This window comes from Culicoides brevitarsis, chromosome 2 (genome assembly GCF_036172545.1).
Source record: "Culicoides brevitarsis isolate CSIRO-B50_1 chromosome 2, AGI_CSIRO_Cbre_v1, whole genome shotgun sequence".
Lineage (NCBI taxonomy): Eukaryota > Metazoa > Arthropoda > Insecta > Diptera > Ceratopogonidae > Culicoides > Culicoides brevitarsis.
In genome coordinates, this window is record NC_087086.1 from 30,687,547 (window position 1) to 30,708,706 (window position 21,160).

Sequence of the window (21,160 nt, forward strand, 5' to 3'; positions counted from 1 at the left end):
TCAAAAATTCAACACAAAAATAAAATTTTAATAATTTTCGATGAAATTTTAAAAAATTTCGAAAAAAATAAAAAAATTTTTTTTATTCTAAAAATTTAAATTTTTAATTCAATTTCGATCAGAAAAATTTAATTTTGGCCCAAAATGAGAATTTTAAATAAAATTTTAATAATTTCCGATAAAAATTTTGAAAAAAATTAAAATTTTCTATCAAATATAATCAAAAATTCAAGTTTTCAACACAAAAGTTAAATTTTCGATCAGAGCTTCATATTTTTAGAACAAACATTGAAAATTAATTAATTAAATTTAATTTAAAATTCTTATTTTAAGAACGAAAATCAAAAATAAAGTCCGATGCCCCATTTTAAAAGTTAAAAATCCAATGGGGCAAAATAAAATTCCTTCTCTAAAAATTTTTTCAAAAAAATTATTTTTCAAAATTTTTGACAGGTATTTTTATGAATTTTTTTTGTTTAAATTTTTAACTTAAAATTTTTGTTTTGAAAATCAAATCTTAATGAAATTTCTTAAAACAACTAAAATATTTTTAATGACCAAAAATTACTGAATTTTTTTTTTCATTTTTTATGAAAGTTATTTTTTAAAATTTTTTTTATTTTTTTGCAATTTTTAACTTAAAATGATCTTAAATCAATTTTTAATTTGAAAAAAAATTTGGAGCAACAAAAATTTTGGAATTAAAATTATTTTCAATTTTCAAGCGGCCTAATTTGTTTTTTAAATATAAATTTCAATTAGAAACTTAAATTTTTAATACTTATTTCGTAAAATGATCAAAATTCAGAATTTTTTTCAAAATTTTTTTGATAATTTGAACATTTTTGAATAAAAATTCTAAAAACTTGAAATTTTGCACTTAAAATTAATATTTTTCCCGATTTTTTTTTTAAATTTCTCGGGAATTTGGATCTCTTGTATTTTCCAGAGCCACAAAAGTTTCAGATAAATCAAGAATTTATTCAAATTTTCTTTGAAAATTATTTCAAATTGACAATTTTATCAATTAAACATCCACAGATTGTTCAAAAAACTAAAAAAAAAATCAACATTTAAACTGCCTTCAACTTTTGACAAATATCACGACCAAAAACCAATCTAGCTGTTACATGGGTAACAAAAGCCTGACAAAGCATCAAATCACTGGATGGACGGTTCTTCTCGTACTTTTTGAGAAGTCTTTTGTACTCAACAAGCTTCATTTTGGCATTTTTGACGTCAATTTCATCGTTCTCCGCACATTCTTCATAATCTTGCGTTTGCTTTCTGTAAAATCGCATGTCACCACGTCCCATTAAATCTAATTGCATCGGATAATTTTTGGTACAAGCTTCACATTTGCATTCAAAAAAGTGCACAGTTCGCAATGTTTCCTGACGAACCTCCAAATGTTCGAACAAATGATTGAGCGATGAATGGTAACAGTCGAAAATTTGTTCTCCCGCTTTAATTGATTGGATGGCGACGACAGCAGAGGTCCCTTGATTGAAAATTCTGTAGATATTTGGGGCACATGAGTGATTTATCATCTCCGAAAGACCAAAAATTCCGTTTCCGTACAAGTTTTCTTGACCAAGTATCGTTGGAGTCACGTAAAAAAGGCGATACAACAATTTTAGGAAGAAATCTTGCTTTTCACGCGAGTCGAGAATTTTTGGCAAATCCGTAAAATGACTCAATAAGATCCAAATTTCAGCACAGCAGTTGGCGATGTCGAATGATACTCGAGAATTCCGTGAAATATTTGTCGGAATCGAGAATAAAGCACGAAAATATTGTTCTTCGGACAAATTTTTGTAATCCACGTTGAAAACTTCATTCTTATTTCCGATTTCAGCTACGAGTTTTTGCAAATCTTCGAAATTTTCGAACATTGTGAGCGATTTCAGGGCAGCACGAGTTGCAACAGTGGCTGGTTTAGCAGATGCTGAATAAGTCAACGGCGACAGAGCATCAATTATGGGACATTCGTACTTGTGGAAGCGTTTTTCAGCTTCTAATTGACATTTTTTGGAGCAAAACATCACTCCGGTACACTTTTCGCAAGGTAAAAGGTTCAAACTTTTGTCATCAAGACAATTGTCGCACAGATGAAATTGTTTTTCGGGCATTGGAGTTGAGGTAAAAGCATTTTCGATCAACAAAATGTCACCTGTAAAAGAAAATTTTATGTTAAACTGCGAAATTTTTGATAAAAATTAAAAAAATTACCTGGATTTAAGTCACGATTGGTACGAACGAATCTTCCATATTGCTCGTTTTGTGCCAATTCGAGTCCCTTAATCATCATTGGGATGTTTTTGTCAGCTGGATGACTCAATTTCAATGGAATACGTTCTTTTTCGTATTTTTCCTCGCTATCCACGCCTTTTTCGAGCATTTTTATGCAATCCAAGCGACGCGTTTCGAGTTTTTCGCGTAATTCTTCCGGATAATTGTTGTCATAAGCAAGCTGGATGTTGTCCAAACAAAATTTGTAGAATCCACACTTGAAAAACACCGCTGAACGATTGGCGTATCCCATTTTGCGTTTTGAGAAAATGCTTGGAAGACAAATTAGCTGCGATAAATTTACCATTTGGAAAGCTTCCACAAAGTCGCCGTTTTTGTACAATTCATTTCCCTTGGCACGTGCTTGAGCTGACTTCGAATTATTTTTGGGTTTGAACACTTCCGAGTGCTTGGGAATCTTCTTTTTGTCGAGACAAAATCGAATTTTTGCGACGTCATCTTTCAATGAAAGGAATTTGTGAGGAATTTCCGGTTCAGCCTCTTTTGGAAGTTCAGATTGTGGCCTCAACTCCTCTTGAAGTGCAGAACTCATTACATCTTTCAGTAGCTCCAAGAAAAAATTAGCAGCCATGTTTTTGTCAATTAAATTACAGAAAATTGAAATTGAACGAGAGACAAGCCACAGAAACTAAATTTTGAGGTTATGTTTTTTGGAGGCTTTTTATTCCCATAAAAAATGATTAAAAAAAAATTAGAGCCCCCTGATAAATTTTTATCCATTTGGAGCAAGATTTGACAAAAATTGCTTTGACACAGTTTTTGACACAGTTTTTTTGTTCTTGATTTGGTTTTCAAAACAAAACTATGTCAAAGGAAAAATTTTTTTTCAGTTTCAATTTTTTTGCAGTTTTGAGTTAAAAAATGATTAAAAATGATAAATTAGAGCCCCCTGATAAATTTTTATCCATTTGGAGCAAGATTTGACAAAAATTGCTTTGACACAGTTTTTTTGTTCTTGATTTGGTTTTCAAAACAAAACTATGTCAAAGGAAAAATTTTTTTTCACAGTTTTGAGTTATAAAATGATTAAAAATGATTTAGAGCCCCCTTTTTTTATCCATTTGGAGCAAGATTTGACAAAAATTGCTTTGGCACAGTTTTTGACACAGTTTTTTTGTTCTTGATTTGGTTTTCAAAACAAAACTATGTCAAAGGAAAAATTTTTTTTTCAGTTTCAATTTTTTGGCAGTTTTGAGTTATAAAATGATTAAAAATGATAAATTAGAGCCCCCTGATAAATTTTTATCCATTTGGGGCAAGATTTGACAAAAATTGCTTTGACACAGTTTTTGACACAGTTTTTTTGTTCTTGATTTAGTTTTCAAAACAAAACTATGTCAAAGGAAAAATTTTTTTTCAGTTTCAATTTTTTGGCAGTTTTGAGTTATAAAATGATTAAAAATGATAAATTAGAGCCCCCTGATAAATTTTTATCCATTTGGAGCAAGATTTGACAAAAATTGCTTTGACACAGTTTTTGACACAGTTTTTTTGTTCTTGATTTAGTTTTCAAAACAAAACTATGTCAAAGGAAAAATTTTTTTTCAGTTTCATTTTTTTAGTAGTTTTGAGTTAAAAAATGATAAATTAGAGCCCCCTGATAAATTTTTATCCATTTGGAGCAAGATTTGACAAAAATTGCTTTGACACAGTTTTTGACACAGTTTTTTTGTTCTTGATTTAGTTTTCAAAACAAAACTATGTCAAAGGAAAAATTTTTTTTCAGTTTCAATTTTTTGGCAGTTTTGAGTTATAAAATGATTAAAAATGATAAATTAGAGCCCCCTAATAAATTTTTATCCATTTGGAGCAAGATTTGACAAAAATTGCTTTGACACAGTTTTTGACACAGTTTTTTTGTTCTTGATTTGGTTTTCAAAACAAAACTATGTCAAAGGAAAAATTTTTTTTCAGTTTCAATTTTTTGGCAGTTTTGAGTTATAAAATGATTAAAAATGATAAATTAGAGCCCTCTGACAAATTTTTATCCATTTGGAGCAAGATTTGACAAAAATTGCTTTGACACAGTTTTTGATTTAGTTTTTTTCTTGATTTAGTTTTCAAAACAAAACTATGTCAAAGAAAATTTTTTTTTTTTCAGTTTCAATTTTTTAGCAGTTTTGAGTTATAAAATGATTAAAAATGATAAATTAGAGCCCTCTTATAAATTTTTATCCATTTGGAGCAAAATTTGACAAAAATGGCTTTGACAAAAATGAGTGAAACGAAGCTCACGGGTGACTTTAGTTCATATAAAATTTACATATTTTAGTGCAATGAGTTTTTAACGAAGAAATTTCATGAGAAATAAAAATTTGATGAAAATTCAATTAAATATTTTAATTTGAAATTTGATGTTCTCTAGAAATAATTTGTTCTACGAAAAACGAGTAACTTTGTAGTTGAAATGGAAAGAGTTTTCTAGTCACTTAACATCTTCATAACAAACATTTCACCAAAACAATTAAAACTAATTAATAAATTTTCCAGATGACTCTTGTTCCTTCATACCTGTCGCCGCTTCGTATTTTGCACCGCAAAAACATGCATTTACCCAAGCTACGAAATTAATGAGAACGCTTTTGTTAACTTTAATTAGAGAAGTTTTGTGTCTCCTTGGCGGTTGTTGTTGTTTTCTCGCGACAACAAATTTTCTACTTGCATGTTTTTCTTGATAATGTGCAACTAACTTGTGGCGCACATTATCTCTTCAGTTTTAATTATGTCAAGTATGTGGCACAAAATTTAGTTTCTCGCAAACTATTCTCATTATTACTTTGATGAAAATTTTAAACTTTTGATTTGTTTTGAGGTGAAAACAGTTGATTAGTGAACTCCATAGGCATTTTTCGTTCAAGTTCAAATTCTGCGAAAATGAAATGAAAATCGCTTTTCACACATTTTTAATATCACGCGCCGACCAACGATGAAATGTGAGAACGTGCGAACCCATCAAATGGCATTGGCAGGTGTGCGAAATGCGTTTGTAATGAGTTTGTGGGTGCCGATAAAACGGAGCAACAAAGTAATTTTCGCCACAACGACGCACAAACACACAAAAAAGTGGCAATCAAAGAGTACTTTATTAACTTCTTAACAATTTTCATCACAAGCCGTTGGCTGCGTGTCGTTAACACAAATTTTCTTGTCTTTTCTGCCTTTCCAAAGGGGATTAGAAGCGAGATGCGGTAAAAATTGCTACGTGATGCATCGTACAAGACATTTATCTTGCAAGACGTCGCACCGAAGACGTAACAAAAGAGCGAGACATGATCAACGAACGTTTTATTTGAAGATTTTTTTTGCGTGGCTGGGATAATGAAAAATCCTCTCACCTTCGGTGCAAGCTGGGATGAGCGATAATCAACAAAAAGCGCGTCGGTGTTCAAATGGACGAGATTTTTCCTTATTTTTCATTGAATTAATAGAATAAGCAGCATGAGTTTCGACGATTTTGATGTTTTTAGCCGCATGTTTGGCCATTTCTGTCCATTTGGCAACGTAAAAGCCCCAAAAGAGTTCGAGGAGCACAAAACTGGCGCATCAAAAATCCGTTTTTGTTTGAAAGAACTACAAGATACTAATGACTTACCTTCCGGATCGACAATTTTCCAAGCGAAAAACGATGCAGCATCCATCAACGCTCGAAATTTGGGAAATCGGTACTTCAAACAGCGAGATTATGTTCAAGCTCTCGAGTGTTACAACCAAAGTATCTGCTTAGCTCCAATGAATTCGGAAAATTTGGGCATCGGATATGCGAATCGGGCTGCTGTTTTCTTGAATTCTGGATTTTACAAGCTTTGTTTGCAAAATATCGAGTTCGCTGAAGCAAATAATTACCCGGAAAAGTTCAAAAAAAAGTTGGAATTGCGTAAAAAGGAGTGTTTGAAGGCTATTGAAGAGGGAATTGACAGTCAAGAGAAGTTTGATAAGGAATATGCTCCTTTGCGGATGACTTACCCTGCGAAGAAAAGCAATCCTTGCATTGCTGAAGGCATAGAATTGGGAAAATCCGCTGCTTTTGGACGTCATGTGTACACAAAACGCGAATTAAAACCAGGTAAATTCAATTTTTCTTAATAAAAATCCTAAAAAATGATGAAAATTAATTTTTTAGGCGATGTTATCCTCATTGAAAAGCCTTATGCGAAACATTTGGTGAAAGATGCGGTTCACACTCGATGCGCAAATTGCTTGGATCAATGCTACATGAACGTTTTTCCATGTAGTCGATGTACCAAAGCCATGTTTTGCTCCCAAAAATGTCACGAAATCGCACATAAACGTTGGCACAAGTACGAATGCCCCATAATTGATGGAATTTTCGACATCGGTACGAATTCTAATTTCAATCAAATTGAAACAGCACTTCGAGCAGCATTGCAATCTCTCACTTTATTCGACGATCCGCATGATTTGGGCAAATTGATGAAAGAAATCGCGAACAAAAACGAAGTTTTCGAAGTAAATTACGCAAAATTGACGGAAAAAAATCATTTTCGTGCAATTTACTCGCTTTCGACGAACGAAACGAAGGCGACTTCTGCAGAACTTTACCAATATGCACGAGAATGTGCCCGGGCCTGGCATTTACTCAGCAAACACACGTTCCTGCCGTTCCTTTTAAAGACGAAGGAGACACAAGACATCTTCCTCGACCTGCTTTTTCACTTTTTTCAAAGCACAATCGTGAATGCGCACAGTTTAGGACTCGCTTCCGGTAACTTGGCTCAATATGGAAGTGCGATATTTGCGTTGGCAAGTCTTTTCAATCACTCGTGCGTGCCAAATGTGGGTAAAATTTTCGATAAATCCGTGATTCGGATTGTAGCGAAGCGAGTTATCAAAGCGGGCGAGCAACTTTTCGATTGTTACGATAAAGATGTGCATCACGGACATGCGAATTTGCAAAAGAGACAAAGGAAACTCAAGTCGCAGTATCGTTTCGAATGCAAATGCAAGGCATGTCGGAATGATTTTCCGCTGCTAGAACAAATGCCGACGCCAAAAAACCAAAGTTTTGCGGAAAAAGTTATCAATGATTTGCATCAGATGCAGAATTATGACAAGGAATTTGCGAAGAAAAAGTTGAAGGAGTACAAAAAGTATCTCATTCAGTATGACAAGAAGGTGTCGTCGTTTGAATTATATTCGTCGGAAGATGTGTTCATGCAGGCATTGTGGACCGTGATGTTTGGACGTCCTTTACATCTGCAATTAAAACACGTTTAGGTCAATTTGTGATGAATGTTTTCGAAAAAAAATCGAAATTTTTAAACTTTTTTTGTGTTTTTCTAAATAAATTTAATATTTCTATTAAAACAGGTCAAAATCTGTATAAATTTTTAAAGAAATAATTCGAATTCTGGTTGGCGAATCTCTTTGAAGTTTTTTTACTGCGTCAAGTTTACATGGGACAAAAATCAATGTTTTAGGTGAGTATAAGAATTAATTTTACATAAAAAAATCATTTGAAAAAAATTGTACAATTAATTGAAAAAATCGTTTCATAATAGTTATCAATTTAGATAAATTTTTAACCAAAAGACCTCGCAAAAGACCAAAACATGTTTGCCTAAAAAAGTTTGTTTAAAAATGTTTTTAAAAAATTTTTTAATTTTTTTTTACTCTTGAAAATCAAAAATAAAGTCCGATGCTCCACTTTAAAAAAATCCAATAGGAAAAAGTAAACTTTTGTTGTTTCTGATCTTGTTGCAATTGATCAGCTATTTCATCAGAGGTAATCGAGTTTCACCTTAAAAAGGCAAAAAATGTGGTATAATATGGGTATAATCCTCCAATTTATGTTGAGTCGTAACTTTATTTAATTAAAAAATAATGACATTGATGACTCATAAACCAACCAAAAATCGAAAACACTTTTCTAAGATCTCTTGGGGATTCAAAAATAAGTTAATAGTTTCCTCGAAAACTATTAGAAATTGATTATTACTTTCATTTTTTGTACGTTTCTCGTCAAGTTTGGAACAAAAAAAAAAGATGTACATTGAAATTTTAATCTCTTCTTTACTTGCCATTGGTGAAGTTCTTACGGATTTTAATGGCAAATGTCCTTCTCTGGACTCCCCAAAACTCATAGACATCAACAAACCCGAAGTATTTCAAAAATTTTTTAATTCCAACAACTTTACAATGCAAATATTGGGACATCTGCCAGATTCCGATGAATTAATTGCTTGGAAGTCTCTTCACAAAAACGATGAACCGACTAAATTCCGAGGAGTCATCATGTGTAATGACAATGTAATGGAACTTACATTCGTTAGAGATGAAAAGGAATTTTATAAAGGATATTGTTATGGACTAACCAAAAGTTCTGCTGTATATTTTATTATCGACATATTAAAAAATTATGAACAGGATAATTATCTCTTTATGCATTACAAGATGGAAGGAAGTGTCGGTATAAAATATTACAAAAACGAAATTGGAGAATATCTGTTGGTTTACAGTTGCCTTCAGATGACTGAAGATCAGTTCATACTGAGATTTTGGATGTTATCGAATGGAAATTCAACTGAAATGTGGAATTCAATGCTTAATGACACCGGATTTGGAGAATTACCGAAAGTCACGGAAAAAATTATTTTTGGAAAAAGTGAAAAAATTAAAATTATAACTAGCAATAGGAACGAACCATTTTCTGGAGGATCAAAGCAAATTTTTGAAGATATAGAAAATTCTGAAAACTTTGAAAATGAAACAGAAGACAGCGATCGTAGTAATTTAAAAAATGTTTTATCATACATAGATTTCTGTGTTGGAGTTGGTTTGATAATTTTCTTGGTTATGGTCTTGTGGCAATTGATCAGCTATTTCATCATAACTAATCGAGTTTCACCCTAAATTTAAGTAAGTAAGTAAATTGTTTTAAGCTTTGATGTGAATTGTATAACTTTTTTTTTTAGGTGAATCTGTACAAAAACAATTTCTGCTGTTTGGTCTAAGAAATCTTAGCTGGCGAAATGATACTTTCACATTATCTTCATATGAAAACAGATTAAAATTTCTGAATATCGATACACTTAGCGTCTTGGCAAGGGATCTCCATAAAGACATGCTTTTTCTGATCTATTAGATTTGAAAATCTCGTGACATTCTCTCGATGTGCAGTAGTATGGGGCACTGAAAAAGTGAGATTCTTCCTTTATTGCCGTTCATTGAATACGATGTTTTAATCGTCAATAAGGTTGTCGAACTCGTCATCGCACATTCGTTACTCAATACACGTCCCCGTTCACGCGTTTAAGTTATATAGTTTATTGCAGCTTAAGTTATTTTCTTCAAAAACTTTCAGTCATTGGATATTGGAAATATCACGTAGGGTTCCAACTCAACATAGTAGATTATACGCCTTAATGAACATTAAAGTGAAAAAAAGAAACAAAAAAAAATAATCGTTTTTTTCAAAACTAAAATAACTGTCTGAATTCCTTTGGGAATATTTGTTTCTTGCTATAATATATTCAAAAAAATAATTCAATGCTTTCCTGGAAAACTGTTAAAAAGAAATAAATTTTTCCACCAAATTCTGTGATATTTAGTAAAAAACTTTCATTTTTCGTCAAGTTTGGAATCAAAAAAGATGTACCCTGAAATTTTTATCTTGCATTCACTTGCTCTTACAGTAAATTCTGTAACTCTAAATGGCAAATGTCCTTCTCTGGACTCCCCAAAACTCATGGATATCGACAAACCGAAAATTTTTCAAAAATATTTCAATTCTAACAACTTCAAAATGCAAATATTTGGACAAATGCCAGATGACGGAGAACTTAATGTTTGGAAATTTAATCACAAGGAAGAAAAACAGGCCAAATTTCAAGGCGTCATCAAATTAAATGCAAAAATGATGGAATTTATATTTGTTTTAGTGGAAAATCAAAATTATAAAGGACATGAATATGGATTTACCAAAAACTCTGCATTTCAATTTGAAATAAAAAAATATGGAAACATTCGGGCTCAAAAAAAATTGGTAGAAGCGAAGATTGGTGTAAAATATTATAAAAACGAAAATGGCGAATACCTTTTGGTCTACAGTTGCTTTCAGATGACTGAAGATCAGTTCATACTGAGATTTTGGATGTTATCCAATGGAAATTCAACTGAAATGTGGAAATTAATGCTTAATGACACTGGATTGGGACAATTACCGAATATCACGGAAAAAATTATTTTTGGAAAAAGTGAAAAAATTAAAATTTTGCCCATCGAAAGAAATAAACCCTTCTCGATAGGCTCGAAGCAAATTTTTGAAGATATAGGAAACAATGAAAAGACATTAGAAGTTATTGCAACATACATGGATGTCTGTGTTCGTGTTGGTTTGATAATTTTATTGGTTTTAGTCTTGTTGCAAGTGAATAGCTATTTCATCAGAAGTAATCGAGTTTCACCCTAAATTGAATTGTTTTGCTGGTTATTTAATAATTTTGTCCTAAATTGTAACTAGATTAAATGAATTTTCATTAAAAATAAAAAAAGGAAAAGGAAAACAGATAAAGGAAACTCAAAATTAATCTGAGGGCAAAATTACAACGAATGAAACAATTGCGTTTCCTTTTTCTAGGCTCTGATTAGTATCGATGTTTGAGTAAGTCAATTTTTCAATTAAGTAATTTTTATGTCATCATATTTGATGTTGAAACTCTAATTCAATTTTAATTCGATAATTTTATCAAAAATTGTTAGACAAACAATATTTTTTTGAAACTCAGTGATTTCTAATAAAAAATCTTTCAATGTCGGTCAAATTTTCAATCTAACAAGATGTTCATCAAAATTTTTATCATTATTTATCTTGCTTTTTTAGCAGATGCTGAACAGTTCAAAGGAAAATGTTCTTTACTAAATTCCAAAAGCCTCATTGATATCGACAGTCCTGAAACTTGTTTAAAATATTTTAGCGCTGATGATTTCAAAATGAAAATTATTGCATTTTTGCCACACATATTTGACAACAGAGAATGTGAATGTGACATTTACGACAAAGAACGACATTTTCGAGGATTTATCATTTGTGATGTCGAAAATAAAATTATGGAATTCAAATTTGTTTCTGTGCAAAATGAAAATTTCTATGGACATTCATACAATATTACCAAAAAATATCCCATATTAATTTATATCCGAAAAGAGGATGATAGACTGAACAGCAATTTTATTTATAAAGAAAAAACCAAAGTAAAATATCGCAAACATGAATCTAAGGAATATCTCTTGGTCCATACTTGCGAACAGCAAACTGAGAGGCTAAAACAAGAATTATTTTGGATATTGTCGAACGAAAATTCAAATGAAACTGTGGACTTTATCCTCAGAGAAACTGGTTTGGGTCCAAAGGAGGAACTCAAAAAAAAGCTGATTTTAATAAACAGTGAAGAAGTTAAATTTTTGACTCATTTGCAGGATAATCAGAGTACTTTGATAGAACATCAAATTCTCTATAAGAGCAATATAGAGCTCAGCTCGTATGATATAGAGATGGCCAACAGAGATATAAGAAAAATCAGGATGACAAAAGTCAATCGGAAACATGAAAAAACTAAATTGATGATCATGAGCATTGGAATTGGAATAATTTTGATAATTTTATTTTTTCTAACGTTGTGGATAATTTTTCATCAAGAATAATCGATTTTTCTTTGTTTTAATCTCAAATTTCTGTGAATTGTTGTGGATTTTTAAATATGTTTTGAATGAAAATCTTCTATTTCTGTCAGTCACTCAAAATGAGCATGCATTGGGGCAAAATCTAACATTATGAACAAGGAAAATTGTTTCAAGATTTGGAAAGTTCTGTAAAAATCGGTGAAATTAAAAAAAATAATTAAATGTTGAGTGAAATTAAAATAAAAAAATTAAAATAAAAAATTTGAAAAAAAAATTAAAAAGGTCTAAAAAATTTACATATTTAAAGAAAAAAGGTAAAAAATTATAAATCAATAGAAAATTAGATTTGAATCAAAAGAAAACCAGAAAATTGAATTTCTTAAAGATTTTTATTCATACAAATATTTTTAGTACCTACACTTGAGGGTTAAAATGTTTCTTCTTTATATGTTGATTCAAACTATTTTTGAGATCGTAAGATTTTTCACATTGATTACAATCAAACTTTTTATGAGGTTTTGCGAGATGTTTTTTCAAAGCTGTTTCAGAAGGAAACATTCGGGAACACAAGCTGCAGTTAAATGGCTTCTTTTCATGCTGTTTCAAATGTATTTTGTAGTGATTAGAATCTCGAAAAGTTTTTTCACACTTCTCACATTTGACGATAAAAATTCTTTCATGTAGGTACAATTTTTATGTGCCTTCCCAAGTTACCTTTATTTGAGAATGTCAACTGACAACTTGAACAACTGACATAAAGCTTCTGTTCTAAATGCTTCACCATGAGGTGTTCTCGCAGTTTTGTTGTTGTCCGAAATCCTTTTTGGCAAATGTCACACTTGAAATTAAAGATTTTTTCGTGCACATGCTGAATGTGTTCCTTTAAATGATGAGTCACTACCATTTTGTGACAAAAATCGCATTTTGTTCGATGGACATTGTTTAAATGAATTGATTCGATGTGTCTATTTAAATTTTGTTTTTGAATAGTTTTCAATCCACACAAATCACAAGTAAATTTAAATTTTTTGTGAGTTTTTTGGTGAAAACGAAAAGAGTCTTTGTTGAAAAAAACTTTTGCACAATCCTCACATTTTTGTTGCTTGTGATATTTTAAATAATGATCCCTCCAATCGGCTTTCATGATGAATTTGTAGCAATGTTTGCATTTTCTGCTGTCAGGATGATCTTTAATCAATTCACTGAAATGAATTTCCATGTGTGTTTGCAGATTGTGTTTAAATTTATAAGATTTTTGACAGAAATCACAAATAAATTTATTTTCAGTCGCCATTGATTTGCTTAGTTTGACCTTTTGTCGTGTTCTGTTGGTAAAACCGACAAAAGTTTTCTTTATATAGGGACGACTTTGAGGTTTATGGTATCGAGGTTTCTCATGTGACTCATGCGCCAATCAATGATGGCGAAAAATGAAAAATTATTGAAGGAAACAGAAACGTTTAAGGAATTGACAAAGACGAAATAGCGAAAATTTAATTTAAAAAAAGAGAAGTATTAAGACGTATTAAGATTATTTCAGAATTTATTCATTGAAGGCAAGCATTTTCCCATTACTACATATTTACATTGCCCAGAGTAATTCTTCACGAGATGGCGGAAATAGAAACCATCCAAGAGTTCCTACAGAAACTCACCGACAACTTCAATCGCCGACTGGAGTTGGCTCAGTAGGTGAGTCAAAAATAAATTTTTTTGAATTTCTGGCGCGCTTTGGCTGTTTATCGTTTTATTATGTTTCGTTTCATGTCTATCTGTCGTCAAACTCCACAAAATGTCAACTGTCTGTTGCGCCACACACGAACCGCCAAATGAGAGAAGAGCCATGAGCTGTGATATTAGTGTTGAAGTAGTTCCAATAATGTAGTCCAATAATGAAATTAATGTCGCCAAATAAGAAAAAATCTACTATTTGTTAAGTTCTATGTATAAGATGTTATGATTAGTTAGTAATCAAGTCCCTTTAATTAATGTCAATTATTGTATAAATTAAAGTCCTGGTTGTATTGTACATATTTACATTGAAAACATTCGAATGCTTAAAGACAGTAAACCACACCCATGATGCACTTAGATACCTCAAAGAGCAAAAGCCTTTATACTCTCTTTATTGATGAACTTAAACTCAATTCTGTCTTGGAAGATCTGAATAAAAAATCTTAGAATTGTTAGAATTAAAATCTTTTCCAAAATTCAACTTGTCTCAATGTTTGTATTTTTTATGGTTATCCAAACTTCCTTTTCGGTCGTAAGATTTTTCACACTGATCACAATCAAACTTTTGGTGAGGTCTTGAAAGATGTTTCTTCAAACCCTTTTCTGTCGCATACCTTTGAGGACATTTGTCGACAGTGCAACTAAATGGCTTCTTTTCGTGCGTTTTCAAATGAGCATTGTACCCAGCTCTGTATCCAAACGTTTTTCCACATTTTTTACATGTAGCGGCAATAACTTTCTCATGCACCGCTTTAATGTGTTCATTCAAGGAACTTTTACTAAAAACGCTTATTCCACAAATTTTGCATTTGTGAGGTTCTTGTCCCAAATGTTTGATTGCTAGATGATCTCGTAGTGTCGTTGCAGTTTGAAATCCAACTTTACAAACGACACACGAATGTCTGAAAATTTTTTCATGAACAGTCCGGATGTGAGATTTCATCCAATGGATTGAAATATATTTTTTACAAATTTCACATTTTGACTTTTTGATGTTTTTAAGATGAATGTGGTTCATGTGTCTCTCTAAACTTCTTTTAACAAAAGCTTTAAATCCACAAAGGTCACAGAAAAATCTCGGTTCTTTGTGCATTTTTATGTGTTTGTAATATGGTTCTTTATTGTAGAAACATTTTCCACACTCTTCACATTTTCGCATTTTGTGATGCTCTAAACAGTGTTTTCGCATGTTTTCTTTTAAGATGAATCTCGGGCAGTGTTTGCATTTTTGACTGTCTGGATAATCTTTGATGAGATCGCTCAAATGAATTTCCATGTGCGCCTCTAAGCTGCTTTTCTTTGTGAAAGAACGATTGCAAATGTCACAAAACGTTTTTCTCGGCATTTTTTTTAAAATTATATTTTGATTATTTTTGTTTGATTTTTTAAACTCTTCTGAACTCTAAATCGTGAAAATTTAATATTTATACAAATTTTCAGGCATTACGAAATTAAAAGGTTCTGATATGATTCACGCGATATCGAAGTTAATAATTACTTTTTTTCTCAAAATTAGAACTTAAGTATCAAAATTTAAAAAAATTCAGTAATCTTCAGTTACATTTCAAAACAAAAAAAAAAAATAAATTATAATTAATTTTAAATATTTAAGTGTTGAAAAGAATGTTTATTTTTTTAAAAGAAAAAAAAAATCTTTTTTAATCAAAAAATAAAAATAATTTTTAAATTTTCAAAATTTTCTTCCATCATCTCAAAATCATCTTCTTATAAAAAAGCCAAAAAATTGCGAGAATTCACCATCACCATCAAAAAATTGTTCAAACAATAAATTAAAATACTTTTCAAATATTTGCACGAAAAATTCTCTCTCGCACATCGCAACACCCGAAAAATATAACACACAAAATTTAAACGAGCAAAATACAAAAAAAAAAAATTAATTTGCATTATCAAATTGACAGTCTCCCAGGTATATTTTCATTTATTATTGCCACTTCGGGTGTCACCACACCAATTATTTTATTAATCGTATTCATTGACAAACAAATTTATAATAATAATTAACTCATTTTGCCGCTCTCTTCTCACTTGTTTGTTTCTATGAAAAATAAAATTTTTCCATTAAAAAAATAATAAAACTGGAAAACATTAAATTGAAAATGTCAATTAAGCTAATTTTAGTTATAATTACAATTTTTTTTGTTTATTTTTGTTTTTGTCTCTGGATTTAATCACAAAATTCCTGTGTTAAGGGAACCATAATTATTTTGAAATTTATTAATAAATATTTTTTTTTATTTTTTTTTAGTTTCATGACGAGGATAGATGAGAACATGGACCATCAAAAAATTTTCATTTATTCCAATTAATCCAAACCAAGCAAAATACTTCACGAATTAATTTTTTATTTAATTTATTTAGGTATTATTTTGAAATCCGGGAATGAATCGGAAAAGATAAAGTCACATAAAGTATCACGTGTTGCTTCAATATCAAAATTTATTGTTCCGAATAAAAAAAATCTTTATCTGATAAAAAAAAATACAAAAATATATTAAGTACGTTTCGTTGCCTCATTTTGAACTTAATTATCGATTACAGGCCTTTCTTATCGGCCTCGATTACGTCATCCAAAAATTTATCCCATGCTTCTTGCCACTTTTTGGTTCCCTCTTTTTGTTCTGTGTCACTTAACGAACTGTATTTAATCGAATTCATCGCCAATTTCTTCAAAAACTTTAGATCGGCGTGTTTCGAAGCAATTCCAACGAAAGCCATGTAAAAATCGTGACTCAACGGGGTCGCTTCCCAAAACGAGGGATCATCACTCGACACTACCACGGGATAATTATCACTGAAAAGTATCGCCGCTGGATGATTTCTATAATCATCAACTAATTTCAGTACTTGATTCGACACTGGATTAACTTCCACACAAATGTCACGTTTTTTGAGCTCCTCCAAGACTCGTGGATGTTTGACAGCGGCAAAGCCATGTCCGATACGTTTCGTTCCCAAAAGAATCGCATCAACTAAGTTTTCGTCGGTGTCCATTCCATTCCAGTTCGTTTCGCCAGCGTGAAAAATGCAAGGAATGCCATGTCCGTCTTTCAACCAGTGATCGGCGAAGCCCTTAAGTGGAAATGCGGTGTCTTCTTGCCCAACCAAATCGAATCCTGCGATAAAATCGGGAAATTTCGCTTTTAACGCGCGATATGTCTGCAAATATCTCTCAAAAACTGCATTATCAGCAAATCGCAAAGGAGCATAGATAAATTTTGAGCCCACAAATCCTGGATTTTCCGCTTTGAATTTTTCAAGGACTTCAACGTACATCCCAGCGATGTCGAGAGCTTCGTATTTATTCCCGTCAAGGTCGTAGAGTTCAGGTAACAGTCCTCGGAACTCCAAATATTGAACGCCATCTTCATAAAACTCCTTCAAAGTTTCGTAATAGTAATCTTTCCATATCTCAACGTACCCCACAATCGGGTCCAAGGCAGCAAAGAGCTCCATAAACTTTGACCACATGGCGTTAATGTCGCGATATTTTTGCACCGCGTCAGGCGCGTAAAGCGTAAAAAGTGATCGCATGGCGGCATCATATCGAGTGGCGCCAAATTTCTCTCGCTCGTCCGCCACTTTTACCCAGCTACCATCGGCAGGTTTTTCGCGCGAAAACAAAAAACGTGGAACACTCGTGAACAAATCGCCACAAATCCAGAGATTAGCGCGATAAGTGAAGGCCACAATCTTATCAGTGCTGAGCAAGGCTGTATCGTGGCAATGCAAAACGCCGAATTTTGGCATTTTTCGGAGGATTTTAAACACTTTTGAGGCTTTCACATCGTCTAAGGCGTCAAAAAAGTGTTTTGCTGGAGCAAAAGATCCCGGATCCGCAAATCCCTTCACGAGCTCTAAATTTTTCTCACGTTTTAAAATCTCGTTCACAACTTTTTCTTTGGGAGATAATTCCAAATCGGAGCCAAGATAACGTTTAGCTTCCTCAGCTAGGATTGATTCTCGTTCCGCGACGAAATTTTCATAACTGGGACGTGACATTTTTTTTGGAAATTTATTATTATTTAGAAACTTGAACTTGTCGAACTGAACGCTGGAATGACACTAACTGAATCACATTCACTGTTTACAATTTTATTCCATGAAATAAAAAATAATACTACTACCGGTCTACTCGCGTTTAAGTACGCGATACGGTACGCGAATCTCCTTTGTTGTTGGCAACGAACGACGCACACATGTTCGCGATAAATATAACCGTTGTTCGGGCGATAACTTGTTGAATCTATTGAATGGAGTAACGTGTAGAATTACTTTTGTAGTTGTCTTGATTTTTTTTTTTAGTACTTGTCTTGTGAGGAAGATAGCGAATAAATAGACGAACGAGTGTTCTATGAATGGAACATGAATTAATAAAAAAGGGGAATGAGTACTAAATGTAGTTCATTGATGCAAAAGACGTTGAATTTTATGAAGTGAAGTGATTTATTTCGTTACTGATGTTAATTCTCTAAAATAAGTTTAATTAATTAGCTTAAATAGCTTAAATATTGATTTGAAAAAATTATCGAAATCTCAAATATTTTTTTATGTATTTTGTAGAAATTTTGAATTTTTTTGAACGAAAAAAAAAAATTAACGAATAATTTTCAATTTAAAAATAAAAATTAAATTAGGTAAATTTTATATACCGTAATCTACATAATGCTAAGAGAATTTAAAAATCTGTTCTCTTAACGAAAATGGAAGTCAAAATTCGTTCTCTTAACATTTTTTTGTTTCAAATTCTAATTTTTGAAAATTTTTAACTAAAATATTTGAAATTTCAACTAATTTTGTACTTTTATATATTTTTATTTTAAAATTATCATCTTTGTGTCATAAACATTTAAAAATACAACTAAAATTTGTTTAAAAAAAAATATTTAAAAATTAGCCTTCTCTTAATTTATCTACATTTTTTCGTTTCATTTGAATTTTAACGGTTTTTTTTCTCTTAGCATTATGTAGATGTAAGTAGTCTATCTGTTGTGATATCCTTTACTGTTAAAATCTGTGCCTTGTAGAGTCCCTTTTAAAGTTTATAAAATTATGTATAAGTTTCATCTCATTAAGTCGAAAAAATAAAACATTATTGTATTGTATTATGTAGATTACGGTAACTTTATAAAATGTGATAATTTTATATATTTTTATAAATTTATAATTTTTTATAACTTTACAATTTTTTATAATTTAATAAATTTTTATAATTTTAAGAATTTCAATATTTTTAAAAATTTTTGTAAATTAAAGTATTTATACATTGCAACGTTAAAATGGTAAATTTCTTCAAAACCTCAAATTTAAAAATTTTAAAGGATGAATATTTTTCTTTACAAACTGATTTTTCACTAAAAATTTCAAAATTTATGAAAATATTGAATTTTGAGCTGATTTTAACGGAAACTTTGATCATTTTCAAAAGAATTTAGGTCTAAAATGTACTAAAAGTTTAAATATTTCTTACATTTTAGATACTCGATATGGCGCCATCTCTTTACGGCGTCGGATAAAAAGGACATTTTTTGACATCCATCCCCCTTATGATCGAAAACCGTCGGAATTTAAAGACCCCCCTAATTTACGACGTATTTTTTAGTAGAAAGAAAAATTTATATGAAAACTTGTAAAAAAAACAACTTGGACTTAAATTAATTTTTTTTATTTAAAAAAAAAGTAGGTAGAATTAATGCATATTTCTAACGTGAGTTTGTAAATTTACTTTAGTCGTAGAAATTTTATCACAAATTGAGCATTTGTAAAGTTCTTGTTCTAAGTGTTTAAGAGCAAGATGATCTCGCAAGTCTCTTGAACAACGAAACCCTTTTTTGCAAATGTCACATTTCAATTTGTAATTGTTTTCGTGTACGAACCGAATGTGTTGTTTCATGCTTTTTGTAGTTAACATTTTGTCACAGTATTCACACTGAATTCTGGAATTATTTTTTAGATGAATATTTTGCATGTGATTCTTCAAACCATATTTCCAAAAAGTGCTCATTCCACACAAATCACAAGTAAATTTCAGTTGCTTGTGTTGTCTCTTGTGATTATAAAATGATCTAGTATTGTAGTAAACTTTTCCACAATCGTCACATTTTAATGGTTTATGATTCTGCAGATAATGTTCTCTCAAATTTTCTTTTAAGATAAATTTCGTGCAGTGTTTGCATTTTCTGCTGTTTGGATGATCTTTGACTAGATCACTTAGATGAATTTTCATGTTTTTTTGTAAGTCATTTTTAAATTTAGATGGTTTTTGAAAATAATCAGAAATTAATTTTTTCGCTTTTTCTGCCATAGTTTTAGAAGTCGAAATAGAAATAGAAATTTTATGACTATTTTGATTGATTTTTTTAACTGATCTGATCTCTAAGCTTGTTAAGTAAGCCTTTTATACACAAATTTTTGAGCGAAAAAGTCCTTATTGTGACTCACCTTTGACTCAACTTTGATTTCTTCCGTATTTTGACGTTATTGGTCAAGAATTGATAAGAAAGAAAAAAAGCATCATTTTTTAAATTTTTATTTAAATAAAATTTTTTAAATTGTCTGCAAATATTTTATTTTTTTTAGTTATTTTTATTTTTAAAACCTTACTGCCGAAAAAAATTTTTAAAAACTCTTTTTTATACAATTTTAATTTTTTTAAAACAATAACTTCTAATGAAAATTTAAATATAGTCCGGAAATCCGTTTTATGCAATTTCGTCTTTTGATGCAATGTTTACAATACATCCGATTTTATAGCAATATTTTGGTTATTTTTTTTACAAAATATGTAAATAATAAAAAAATAATATTTTTCCAAGGTTTGGCAGAAAAATAATAATAATATTGCATAAAAATTTCTTAGTAAAAAAATTCAAAAATTTAAAAGTTTTAAGCCGAAAAAGTTTTAAAATACTTTTTCATACAAAATGACAAAATTTCAATAATTTTTGGTCATTAATGAATACTTAAGTTGTTTTTATGGCATCTACATTGAGATTTGATACATCAAAATTGATCTTAGAGTATTTTATATTAAAAATTAAAAAAAAAAAATTTCATAAAATTTAACTTTTAAAAAATTTTGAAAAATAATTTTAGAGTTTTTGGAAGAAAATTTATTTAACTGTTTGTATCGACTTTATCGAAAAAAATTGATAATAAAAAAAATTTAAACTTCTAAAAATTATGAAATTTTACCAAAAAACGGTAATTTTTTATGAAATCTTCAAGTTTTTTTTTTATTATGTTCAATGAATTTTTTTACTTTTAAAATGAGCATTGGACTTTTGATTTTTATTTGGCTAAATAATAAATAAAATATGTTTCTCCAAATCCAAAAAAATGTTTATAAAAATTCAATAAAAAAAATCTCCTTAATTGCTGTGAAAAATAAAAAACAATTAAATTACGTTCCAATCAACTTCATCGTGTGTAAACTGCAATTACGAAAAAAATT

The 21,160-nt window shown here is 30.5% G+C and overlaps 4 protein-coding genes across 4 annotated transcripts; 1 reads left to right on the forward strand and 3 right to left on the reverse strand.

Annotated features, from left to right (window-relative positions):
• Positions 1-983: 983 nt before the first annotated feature.
• LOC134828930 (SET and MYND domain-containing protein 4-like) lies at positions 984-2,884 on the reverse strand. The gene is made up of 2 exons (XM_063841920.1): positions 2,233-2,884; positions 984-2,173 (listed from the first exon to the last, which is right to left on the reverse strand). Exons 1-2 carry the CDS (start codon positions 2,882-2,884, stop codon positions 1,074-1,076), a joined length of 1,752 nt encoding a protein of 583 aa, XP_063697990.1. The 3' UTR covers positions 984-1,073.
• A 2,804-nt stretch (positions 2,885-5,688) lies between these two features.
• On the forward strand, positions 5,689-7,642 carry LOC134832195 (SET and MYND domain-containing protein 4-like). Its single transcript, XM_063846152.1, has 2 exons — positions 5,689-6,376; positions 6,434-7,642. Exons 1-2 carry the CDS (start codon positions 5,752-5,754, stop codon positions 7,546-7,548), a joined length of 1,740 nt encoding a protein of 579 aa, XP_063702222.1. The 5' UTR covers positions 5,689-5,751; the 3' UTR covers positions 7,549-7,642.
• Positions 7,643-11,545: 3,903 nt separating this feature from the next.
• LOC134828931 (zinc finger protein 778-like) lies at positions 11,546-15,031 on the reverse strand. The gene is made up of 4 exons (XM_063841921.1): positions 14,829-15,031; positions 14,301-14,588; positions 12,667-12,917; positions 11,546-11,592 (listed from the first exon to the last, which is right to left on the reverse strand). Exons 1-4 carry the CDS (start codon positions 15,029-15,031, stop codon positions 11,546-11,548), a joined length of 789 nt encoding a protein of 262 aa, XP_063697991.1.
• A 1,010-nt stretch (positions 15,032-16,041) lies between these two features.
• On the reverse strand, positions 16,042-17,755 carry LOC134832196 (adenosine deaminase AGSA-like). Its single transcript, XM_063846153.1, has one exon. It carries the CDS (start codon positions 17,707-17,709, stop codon positions 16,243-16,245), a length of 1,467 nt encoding a protein of 488 aa, XP_063702223.1. The 5' UTR covers positions 17,710-17,755; the 3' UTR covers positions 16,042-16,242.
• Between the last annotated feature and the right edge of the window lie 3,405 nt (positions 17,756-21,160).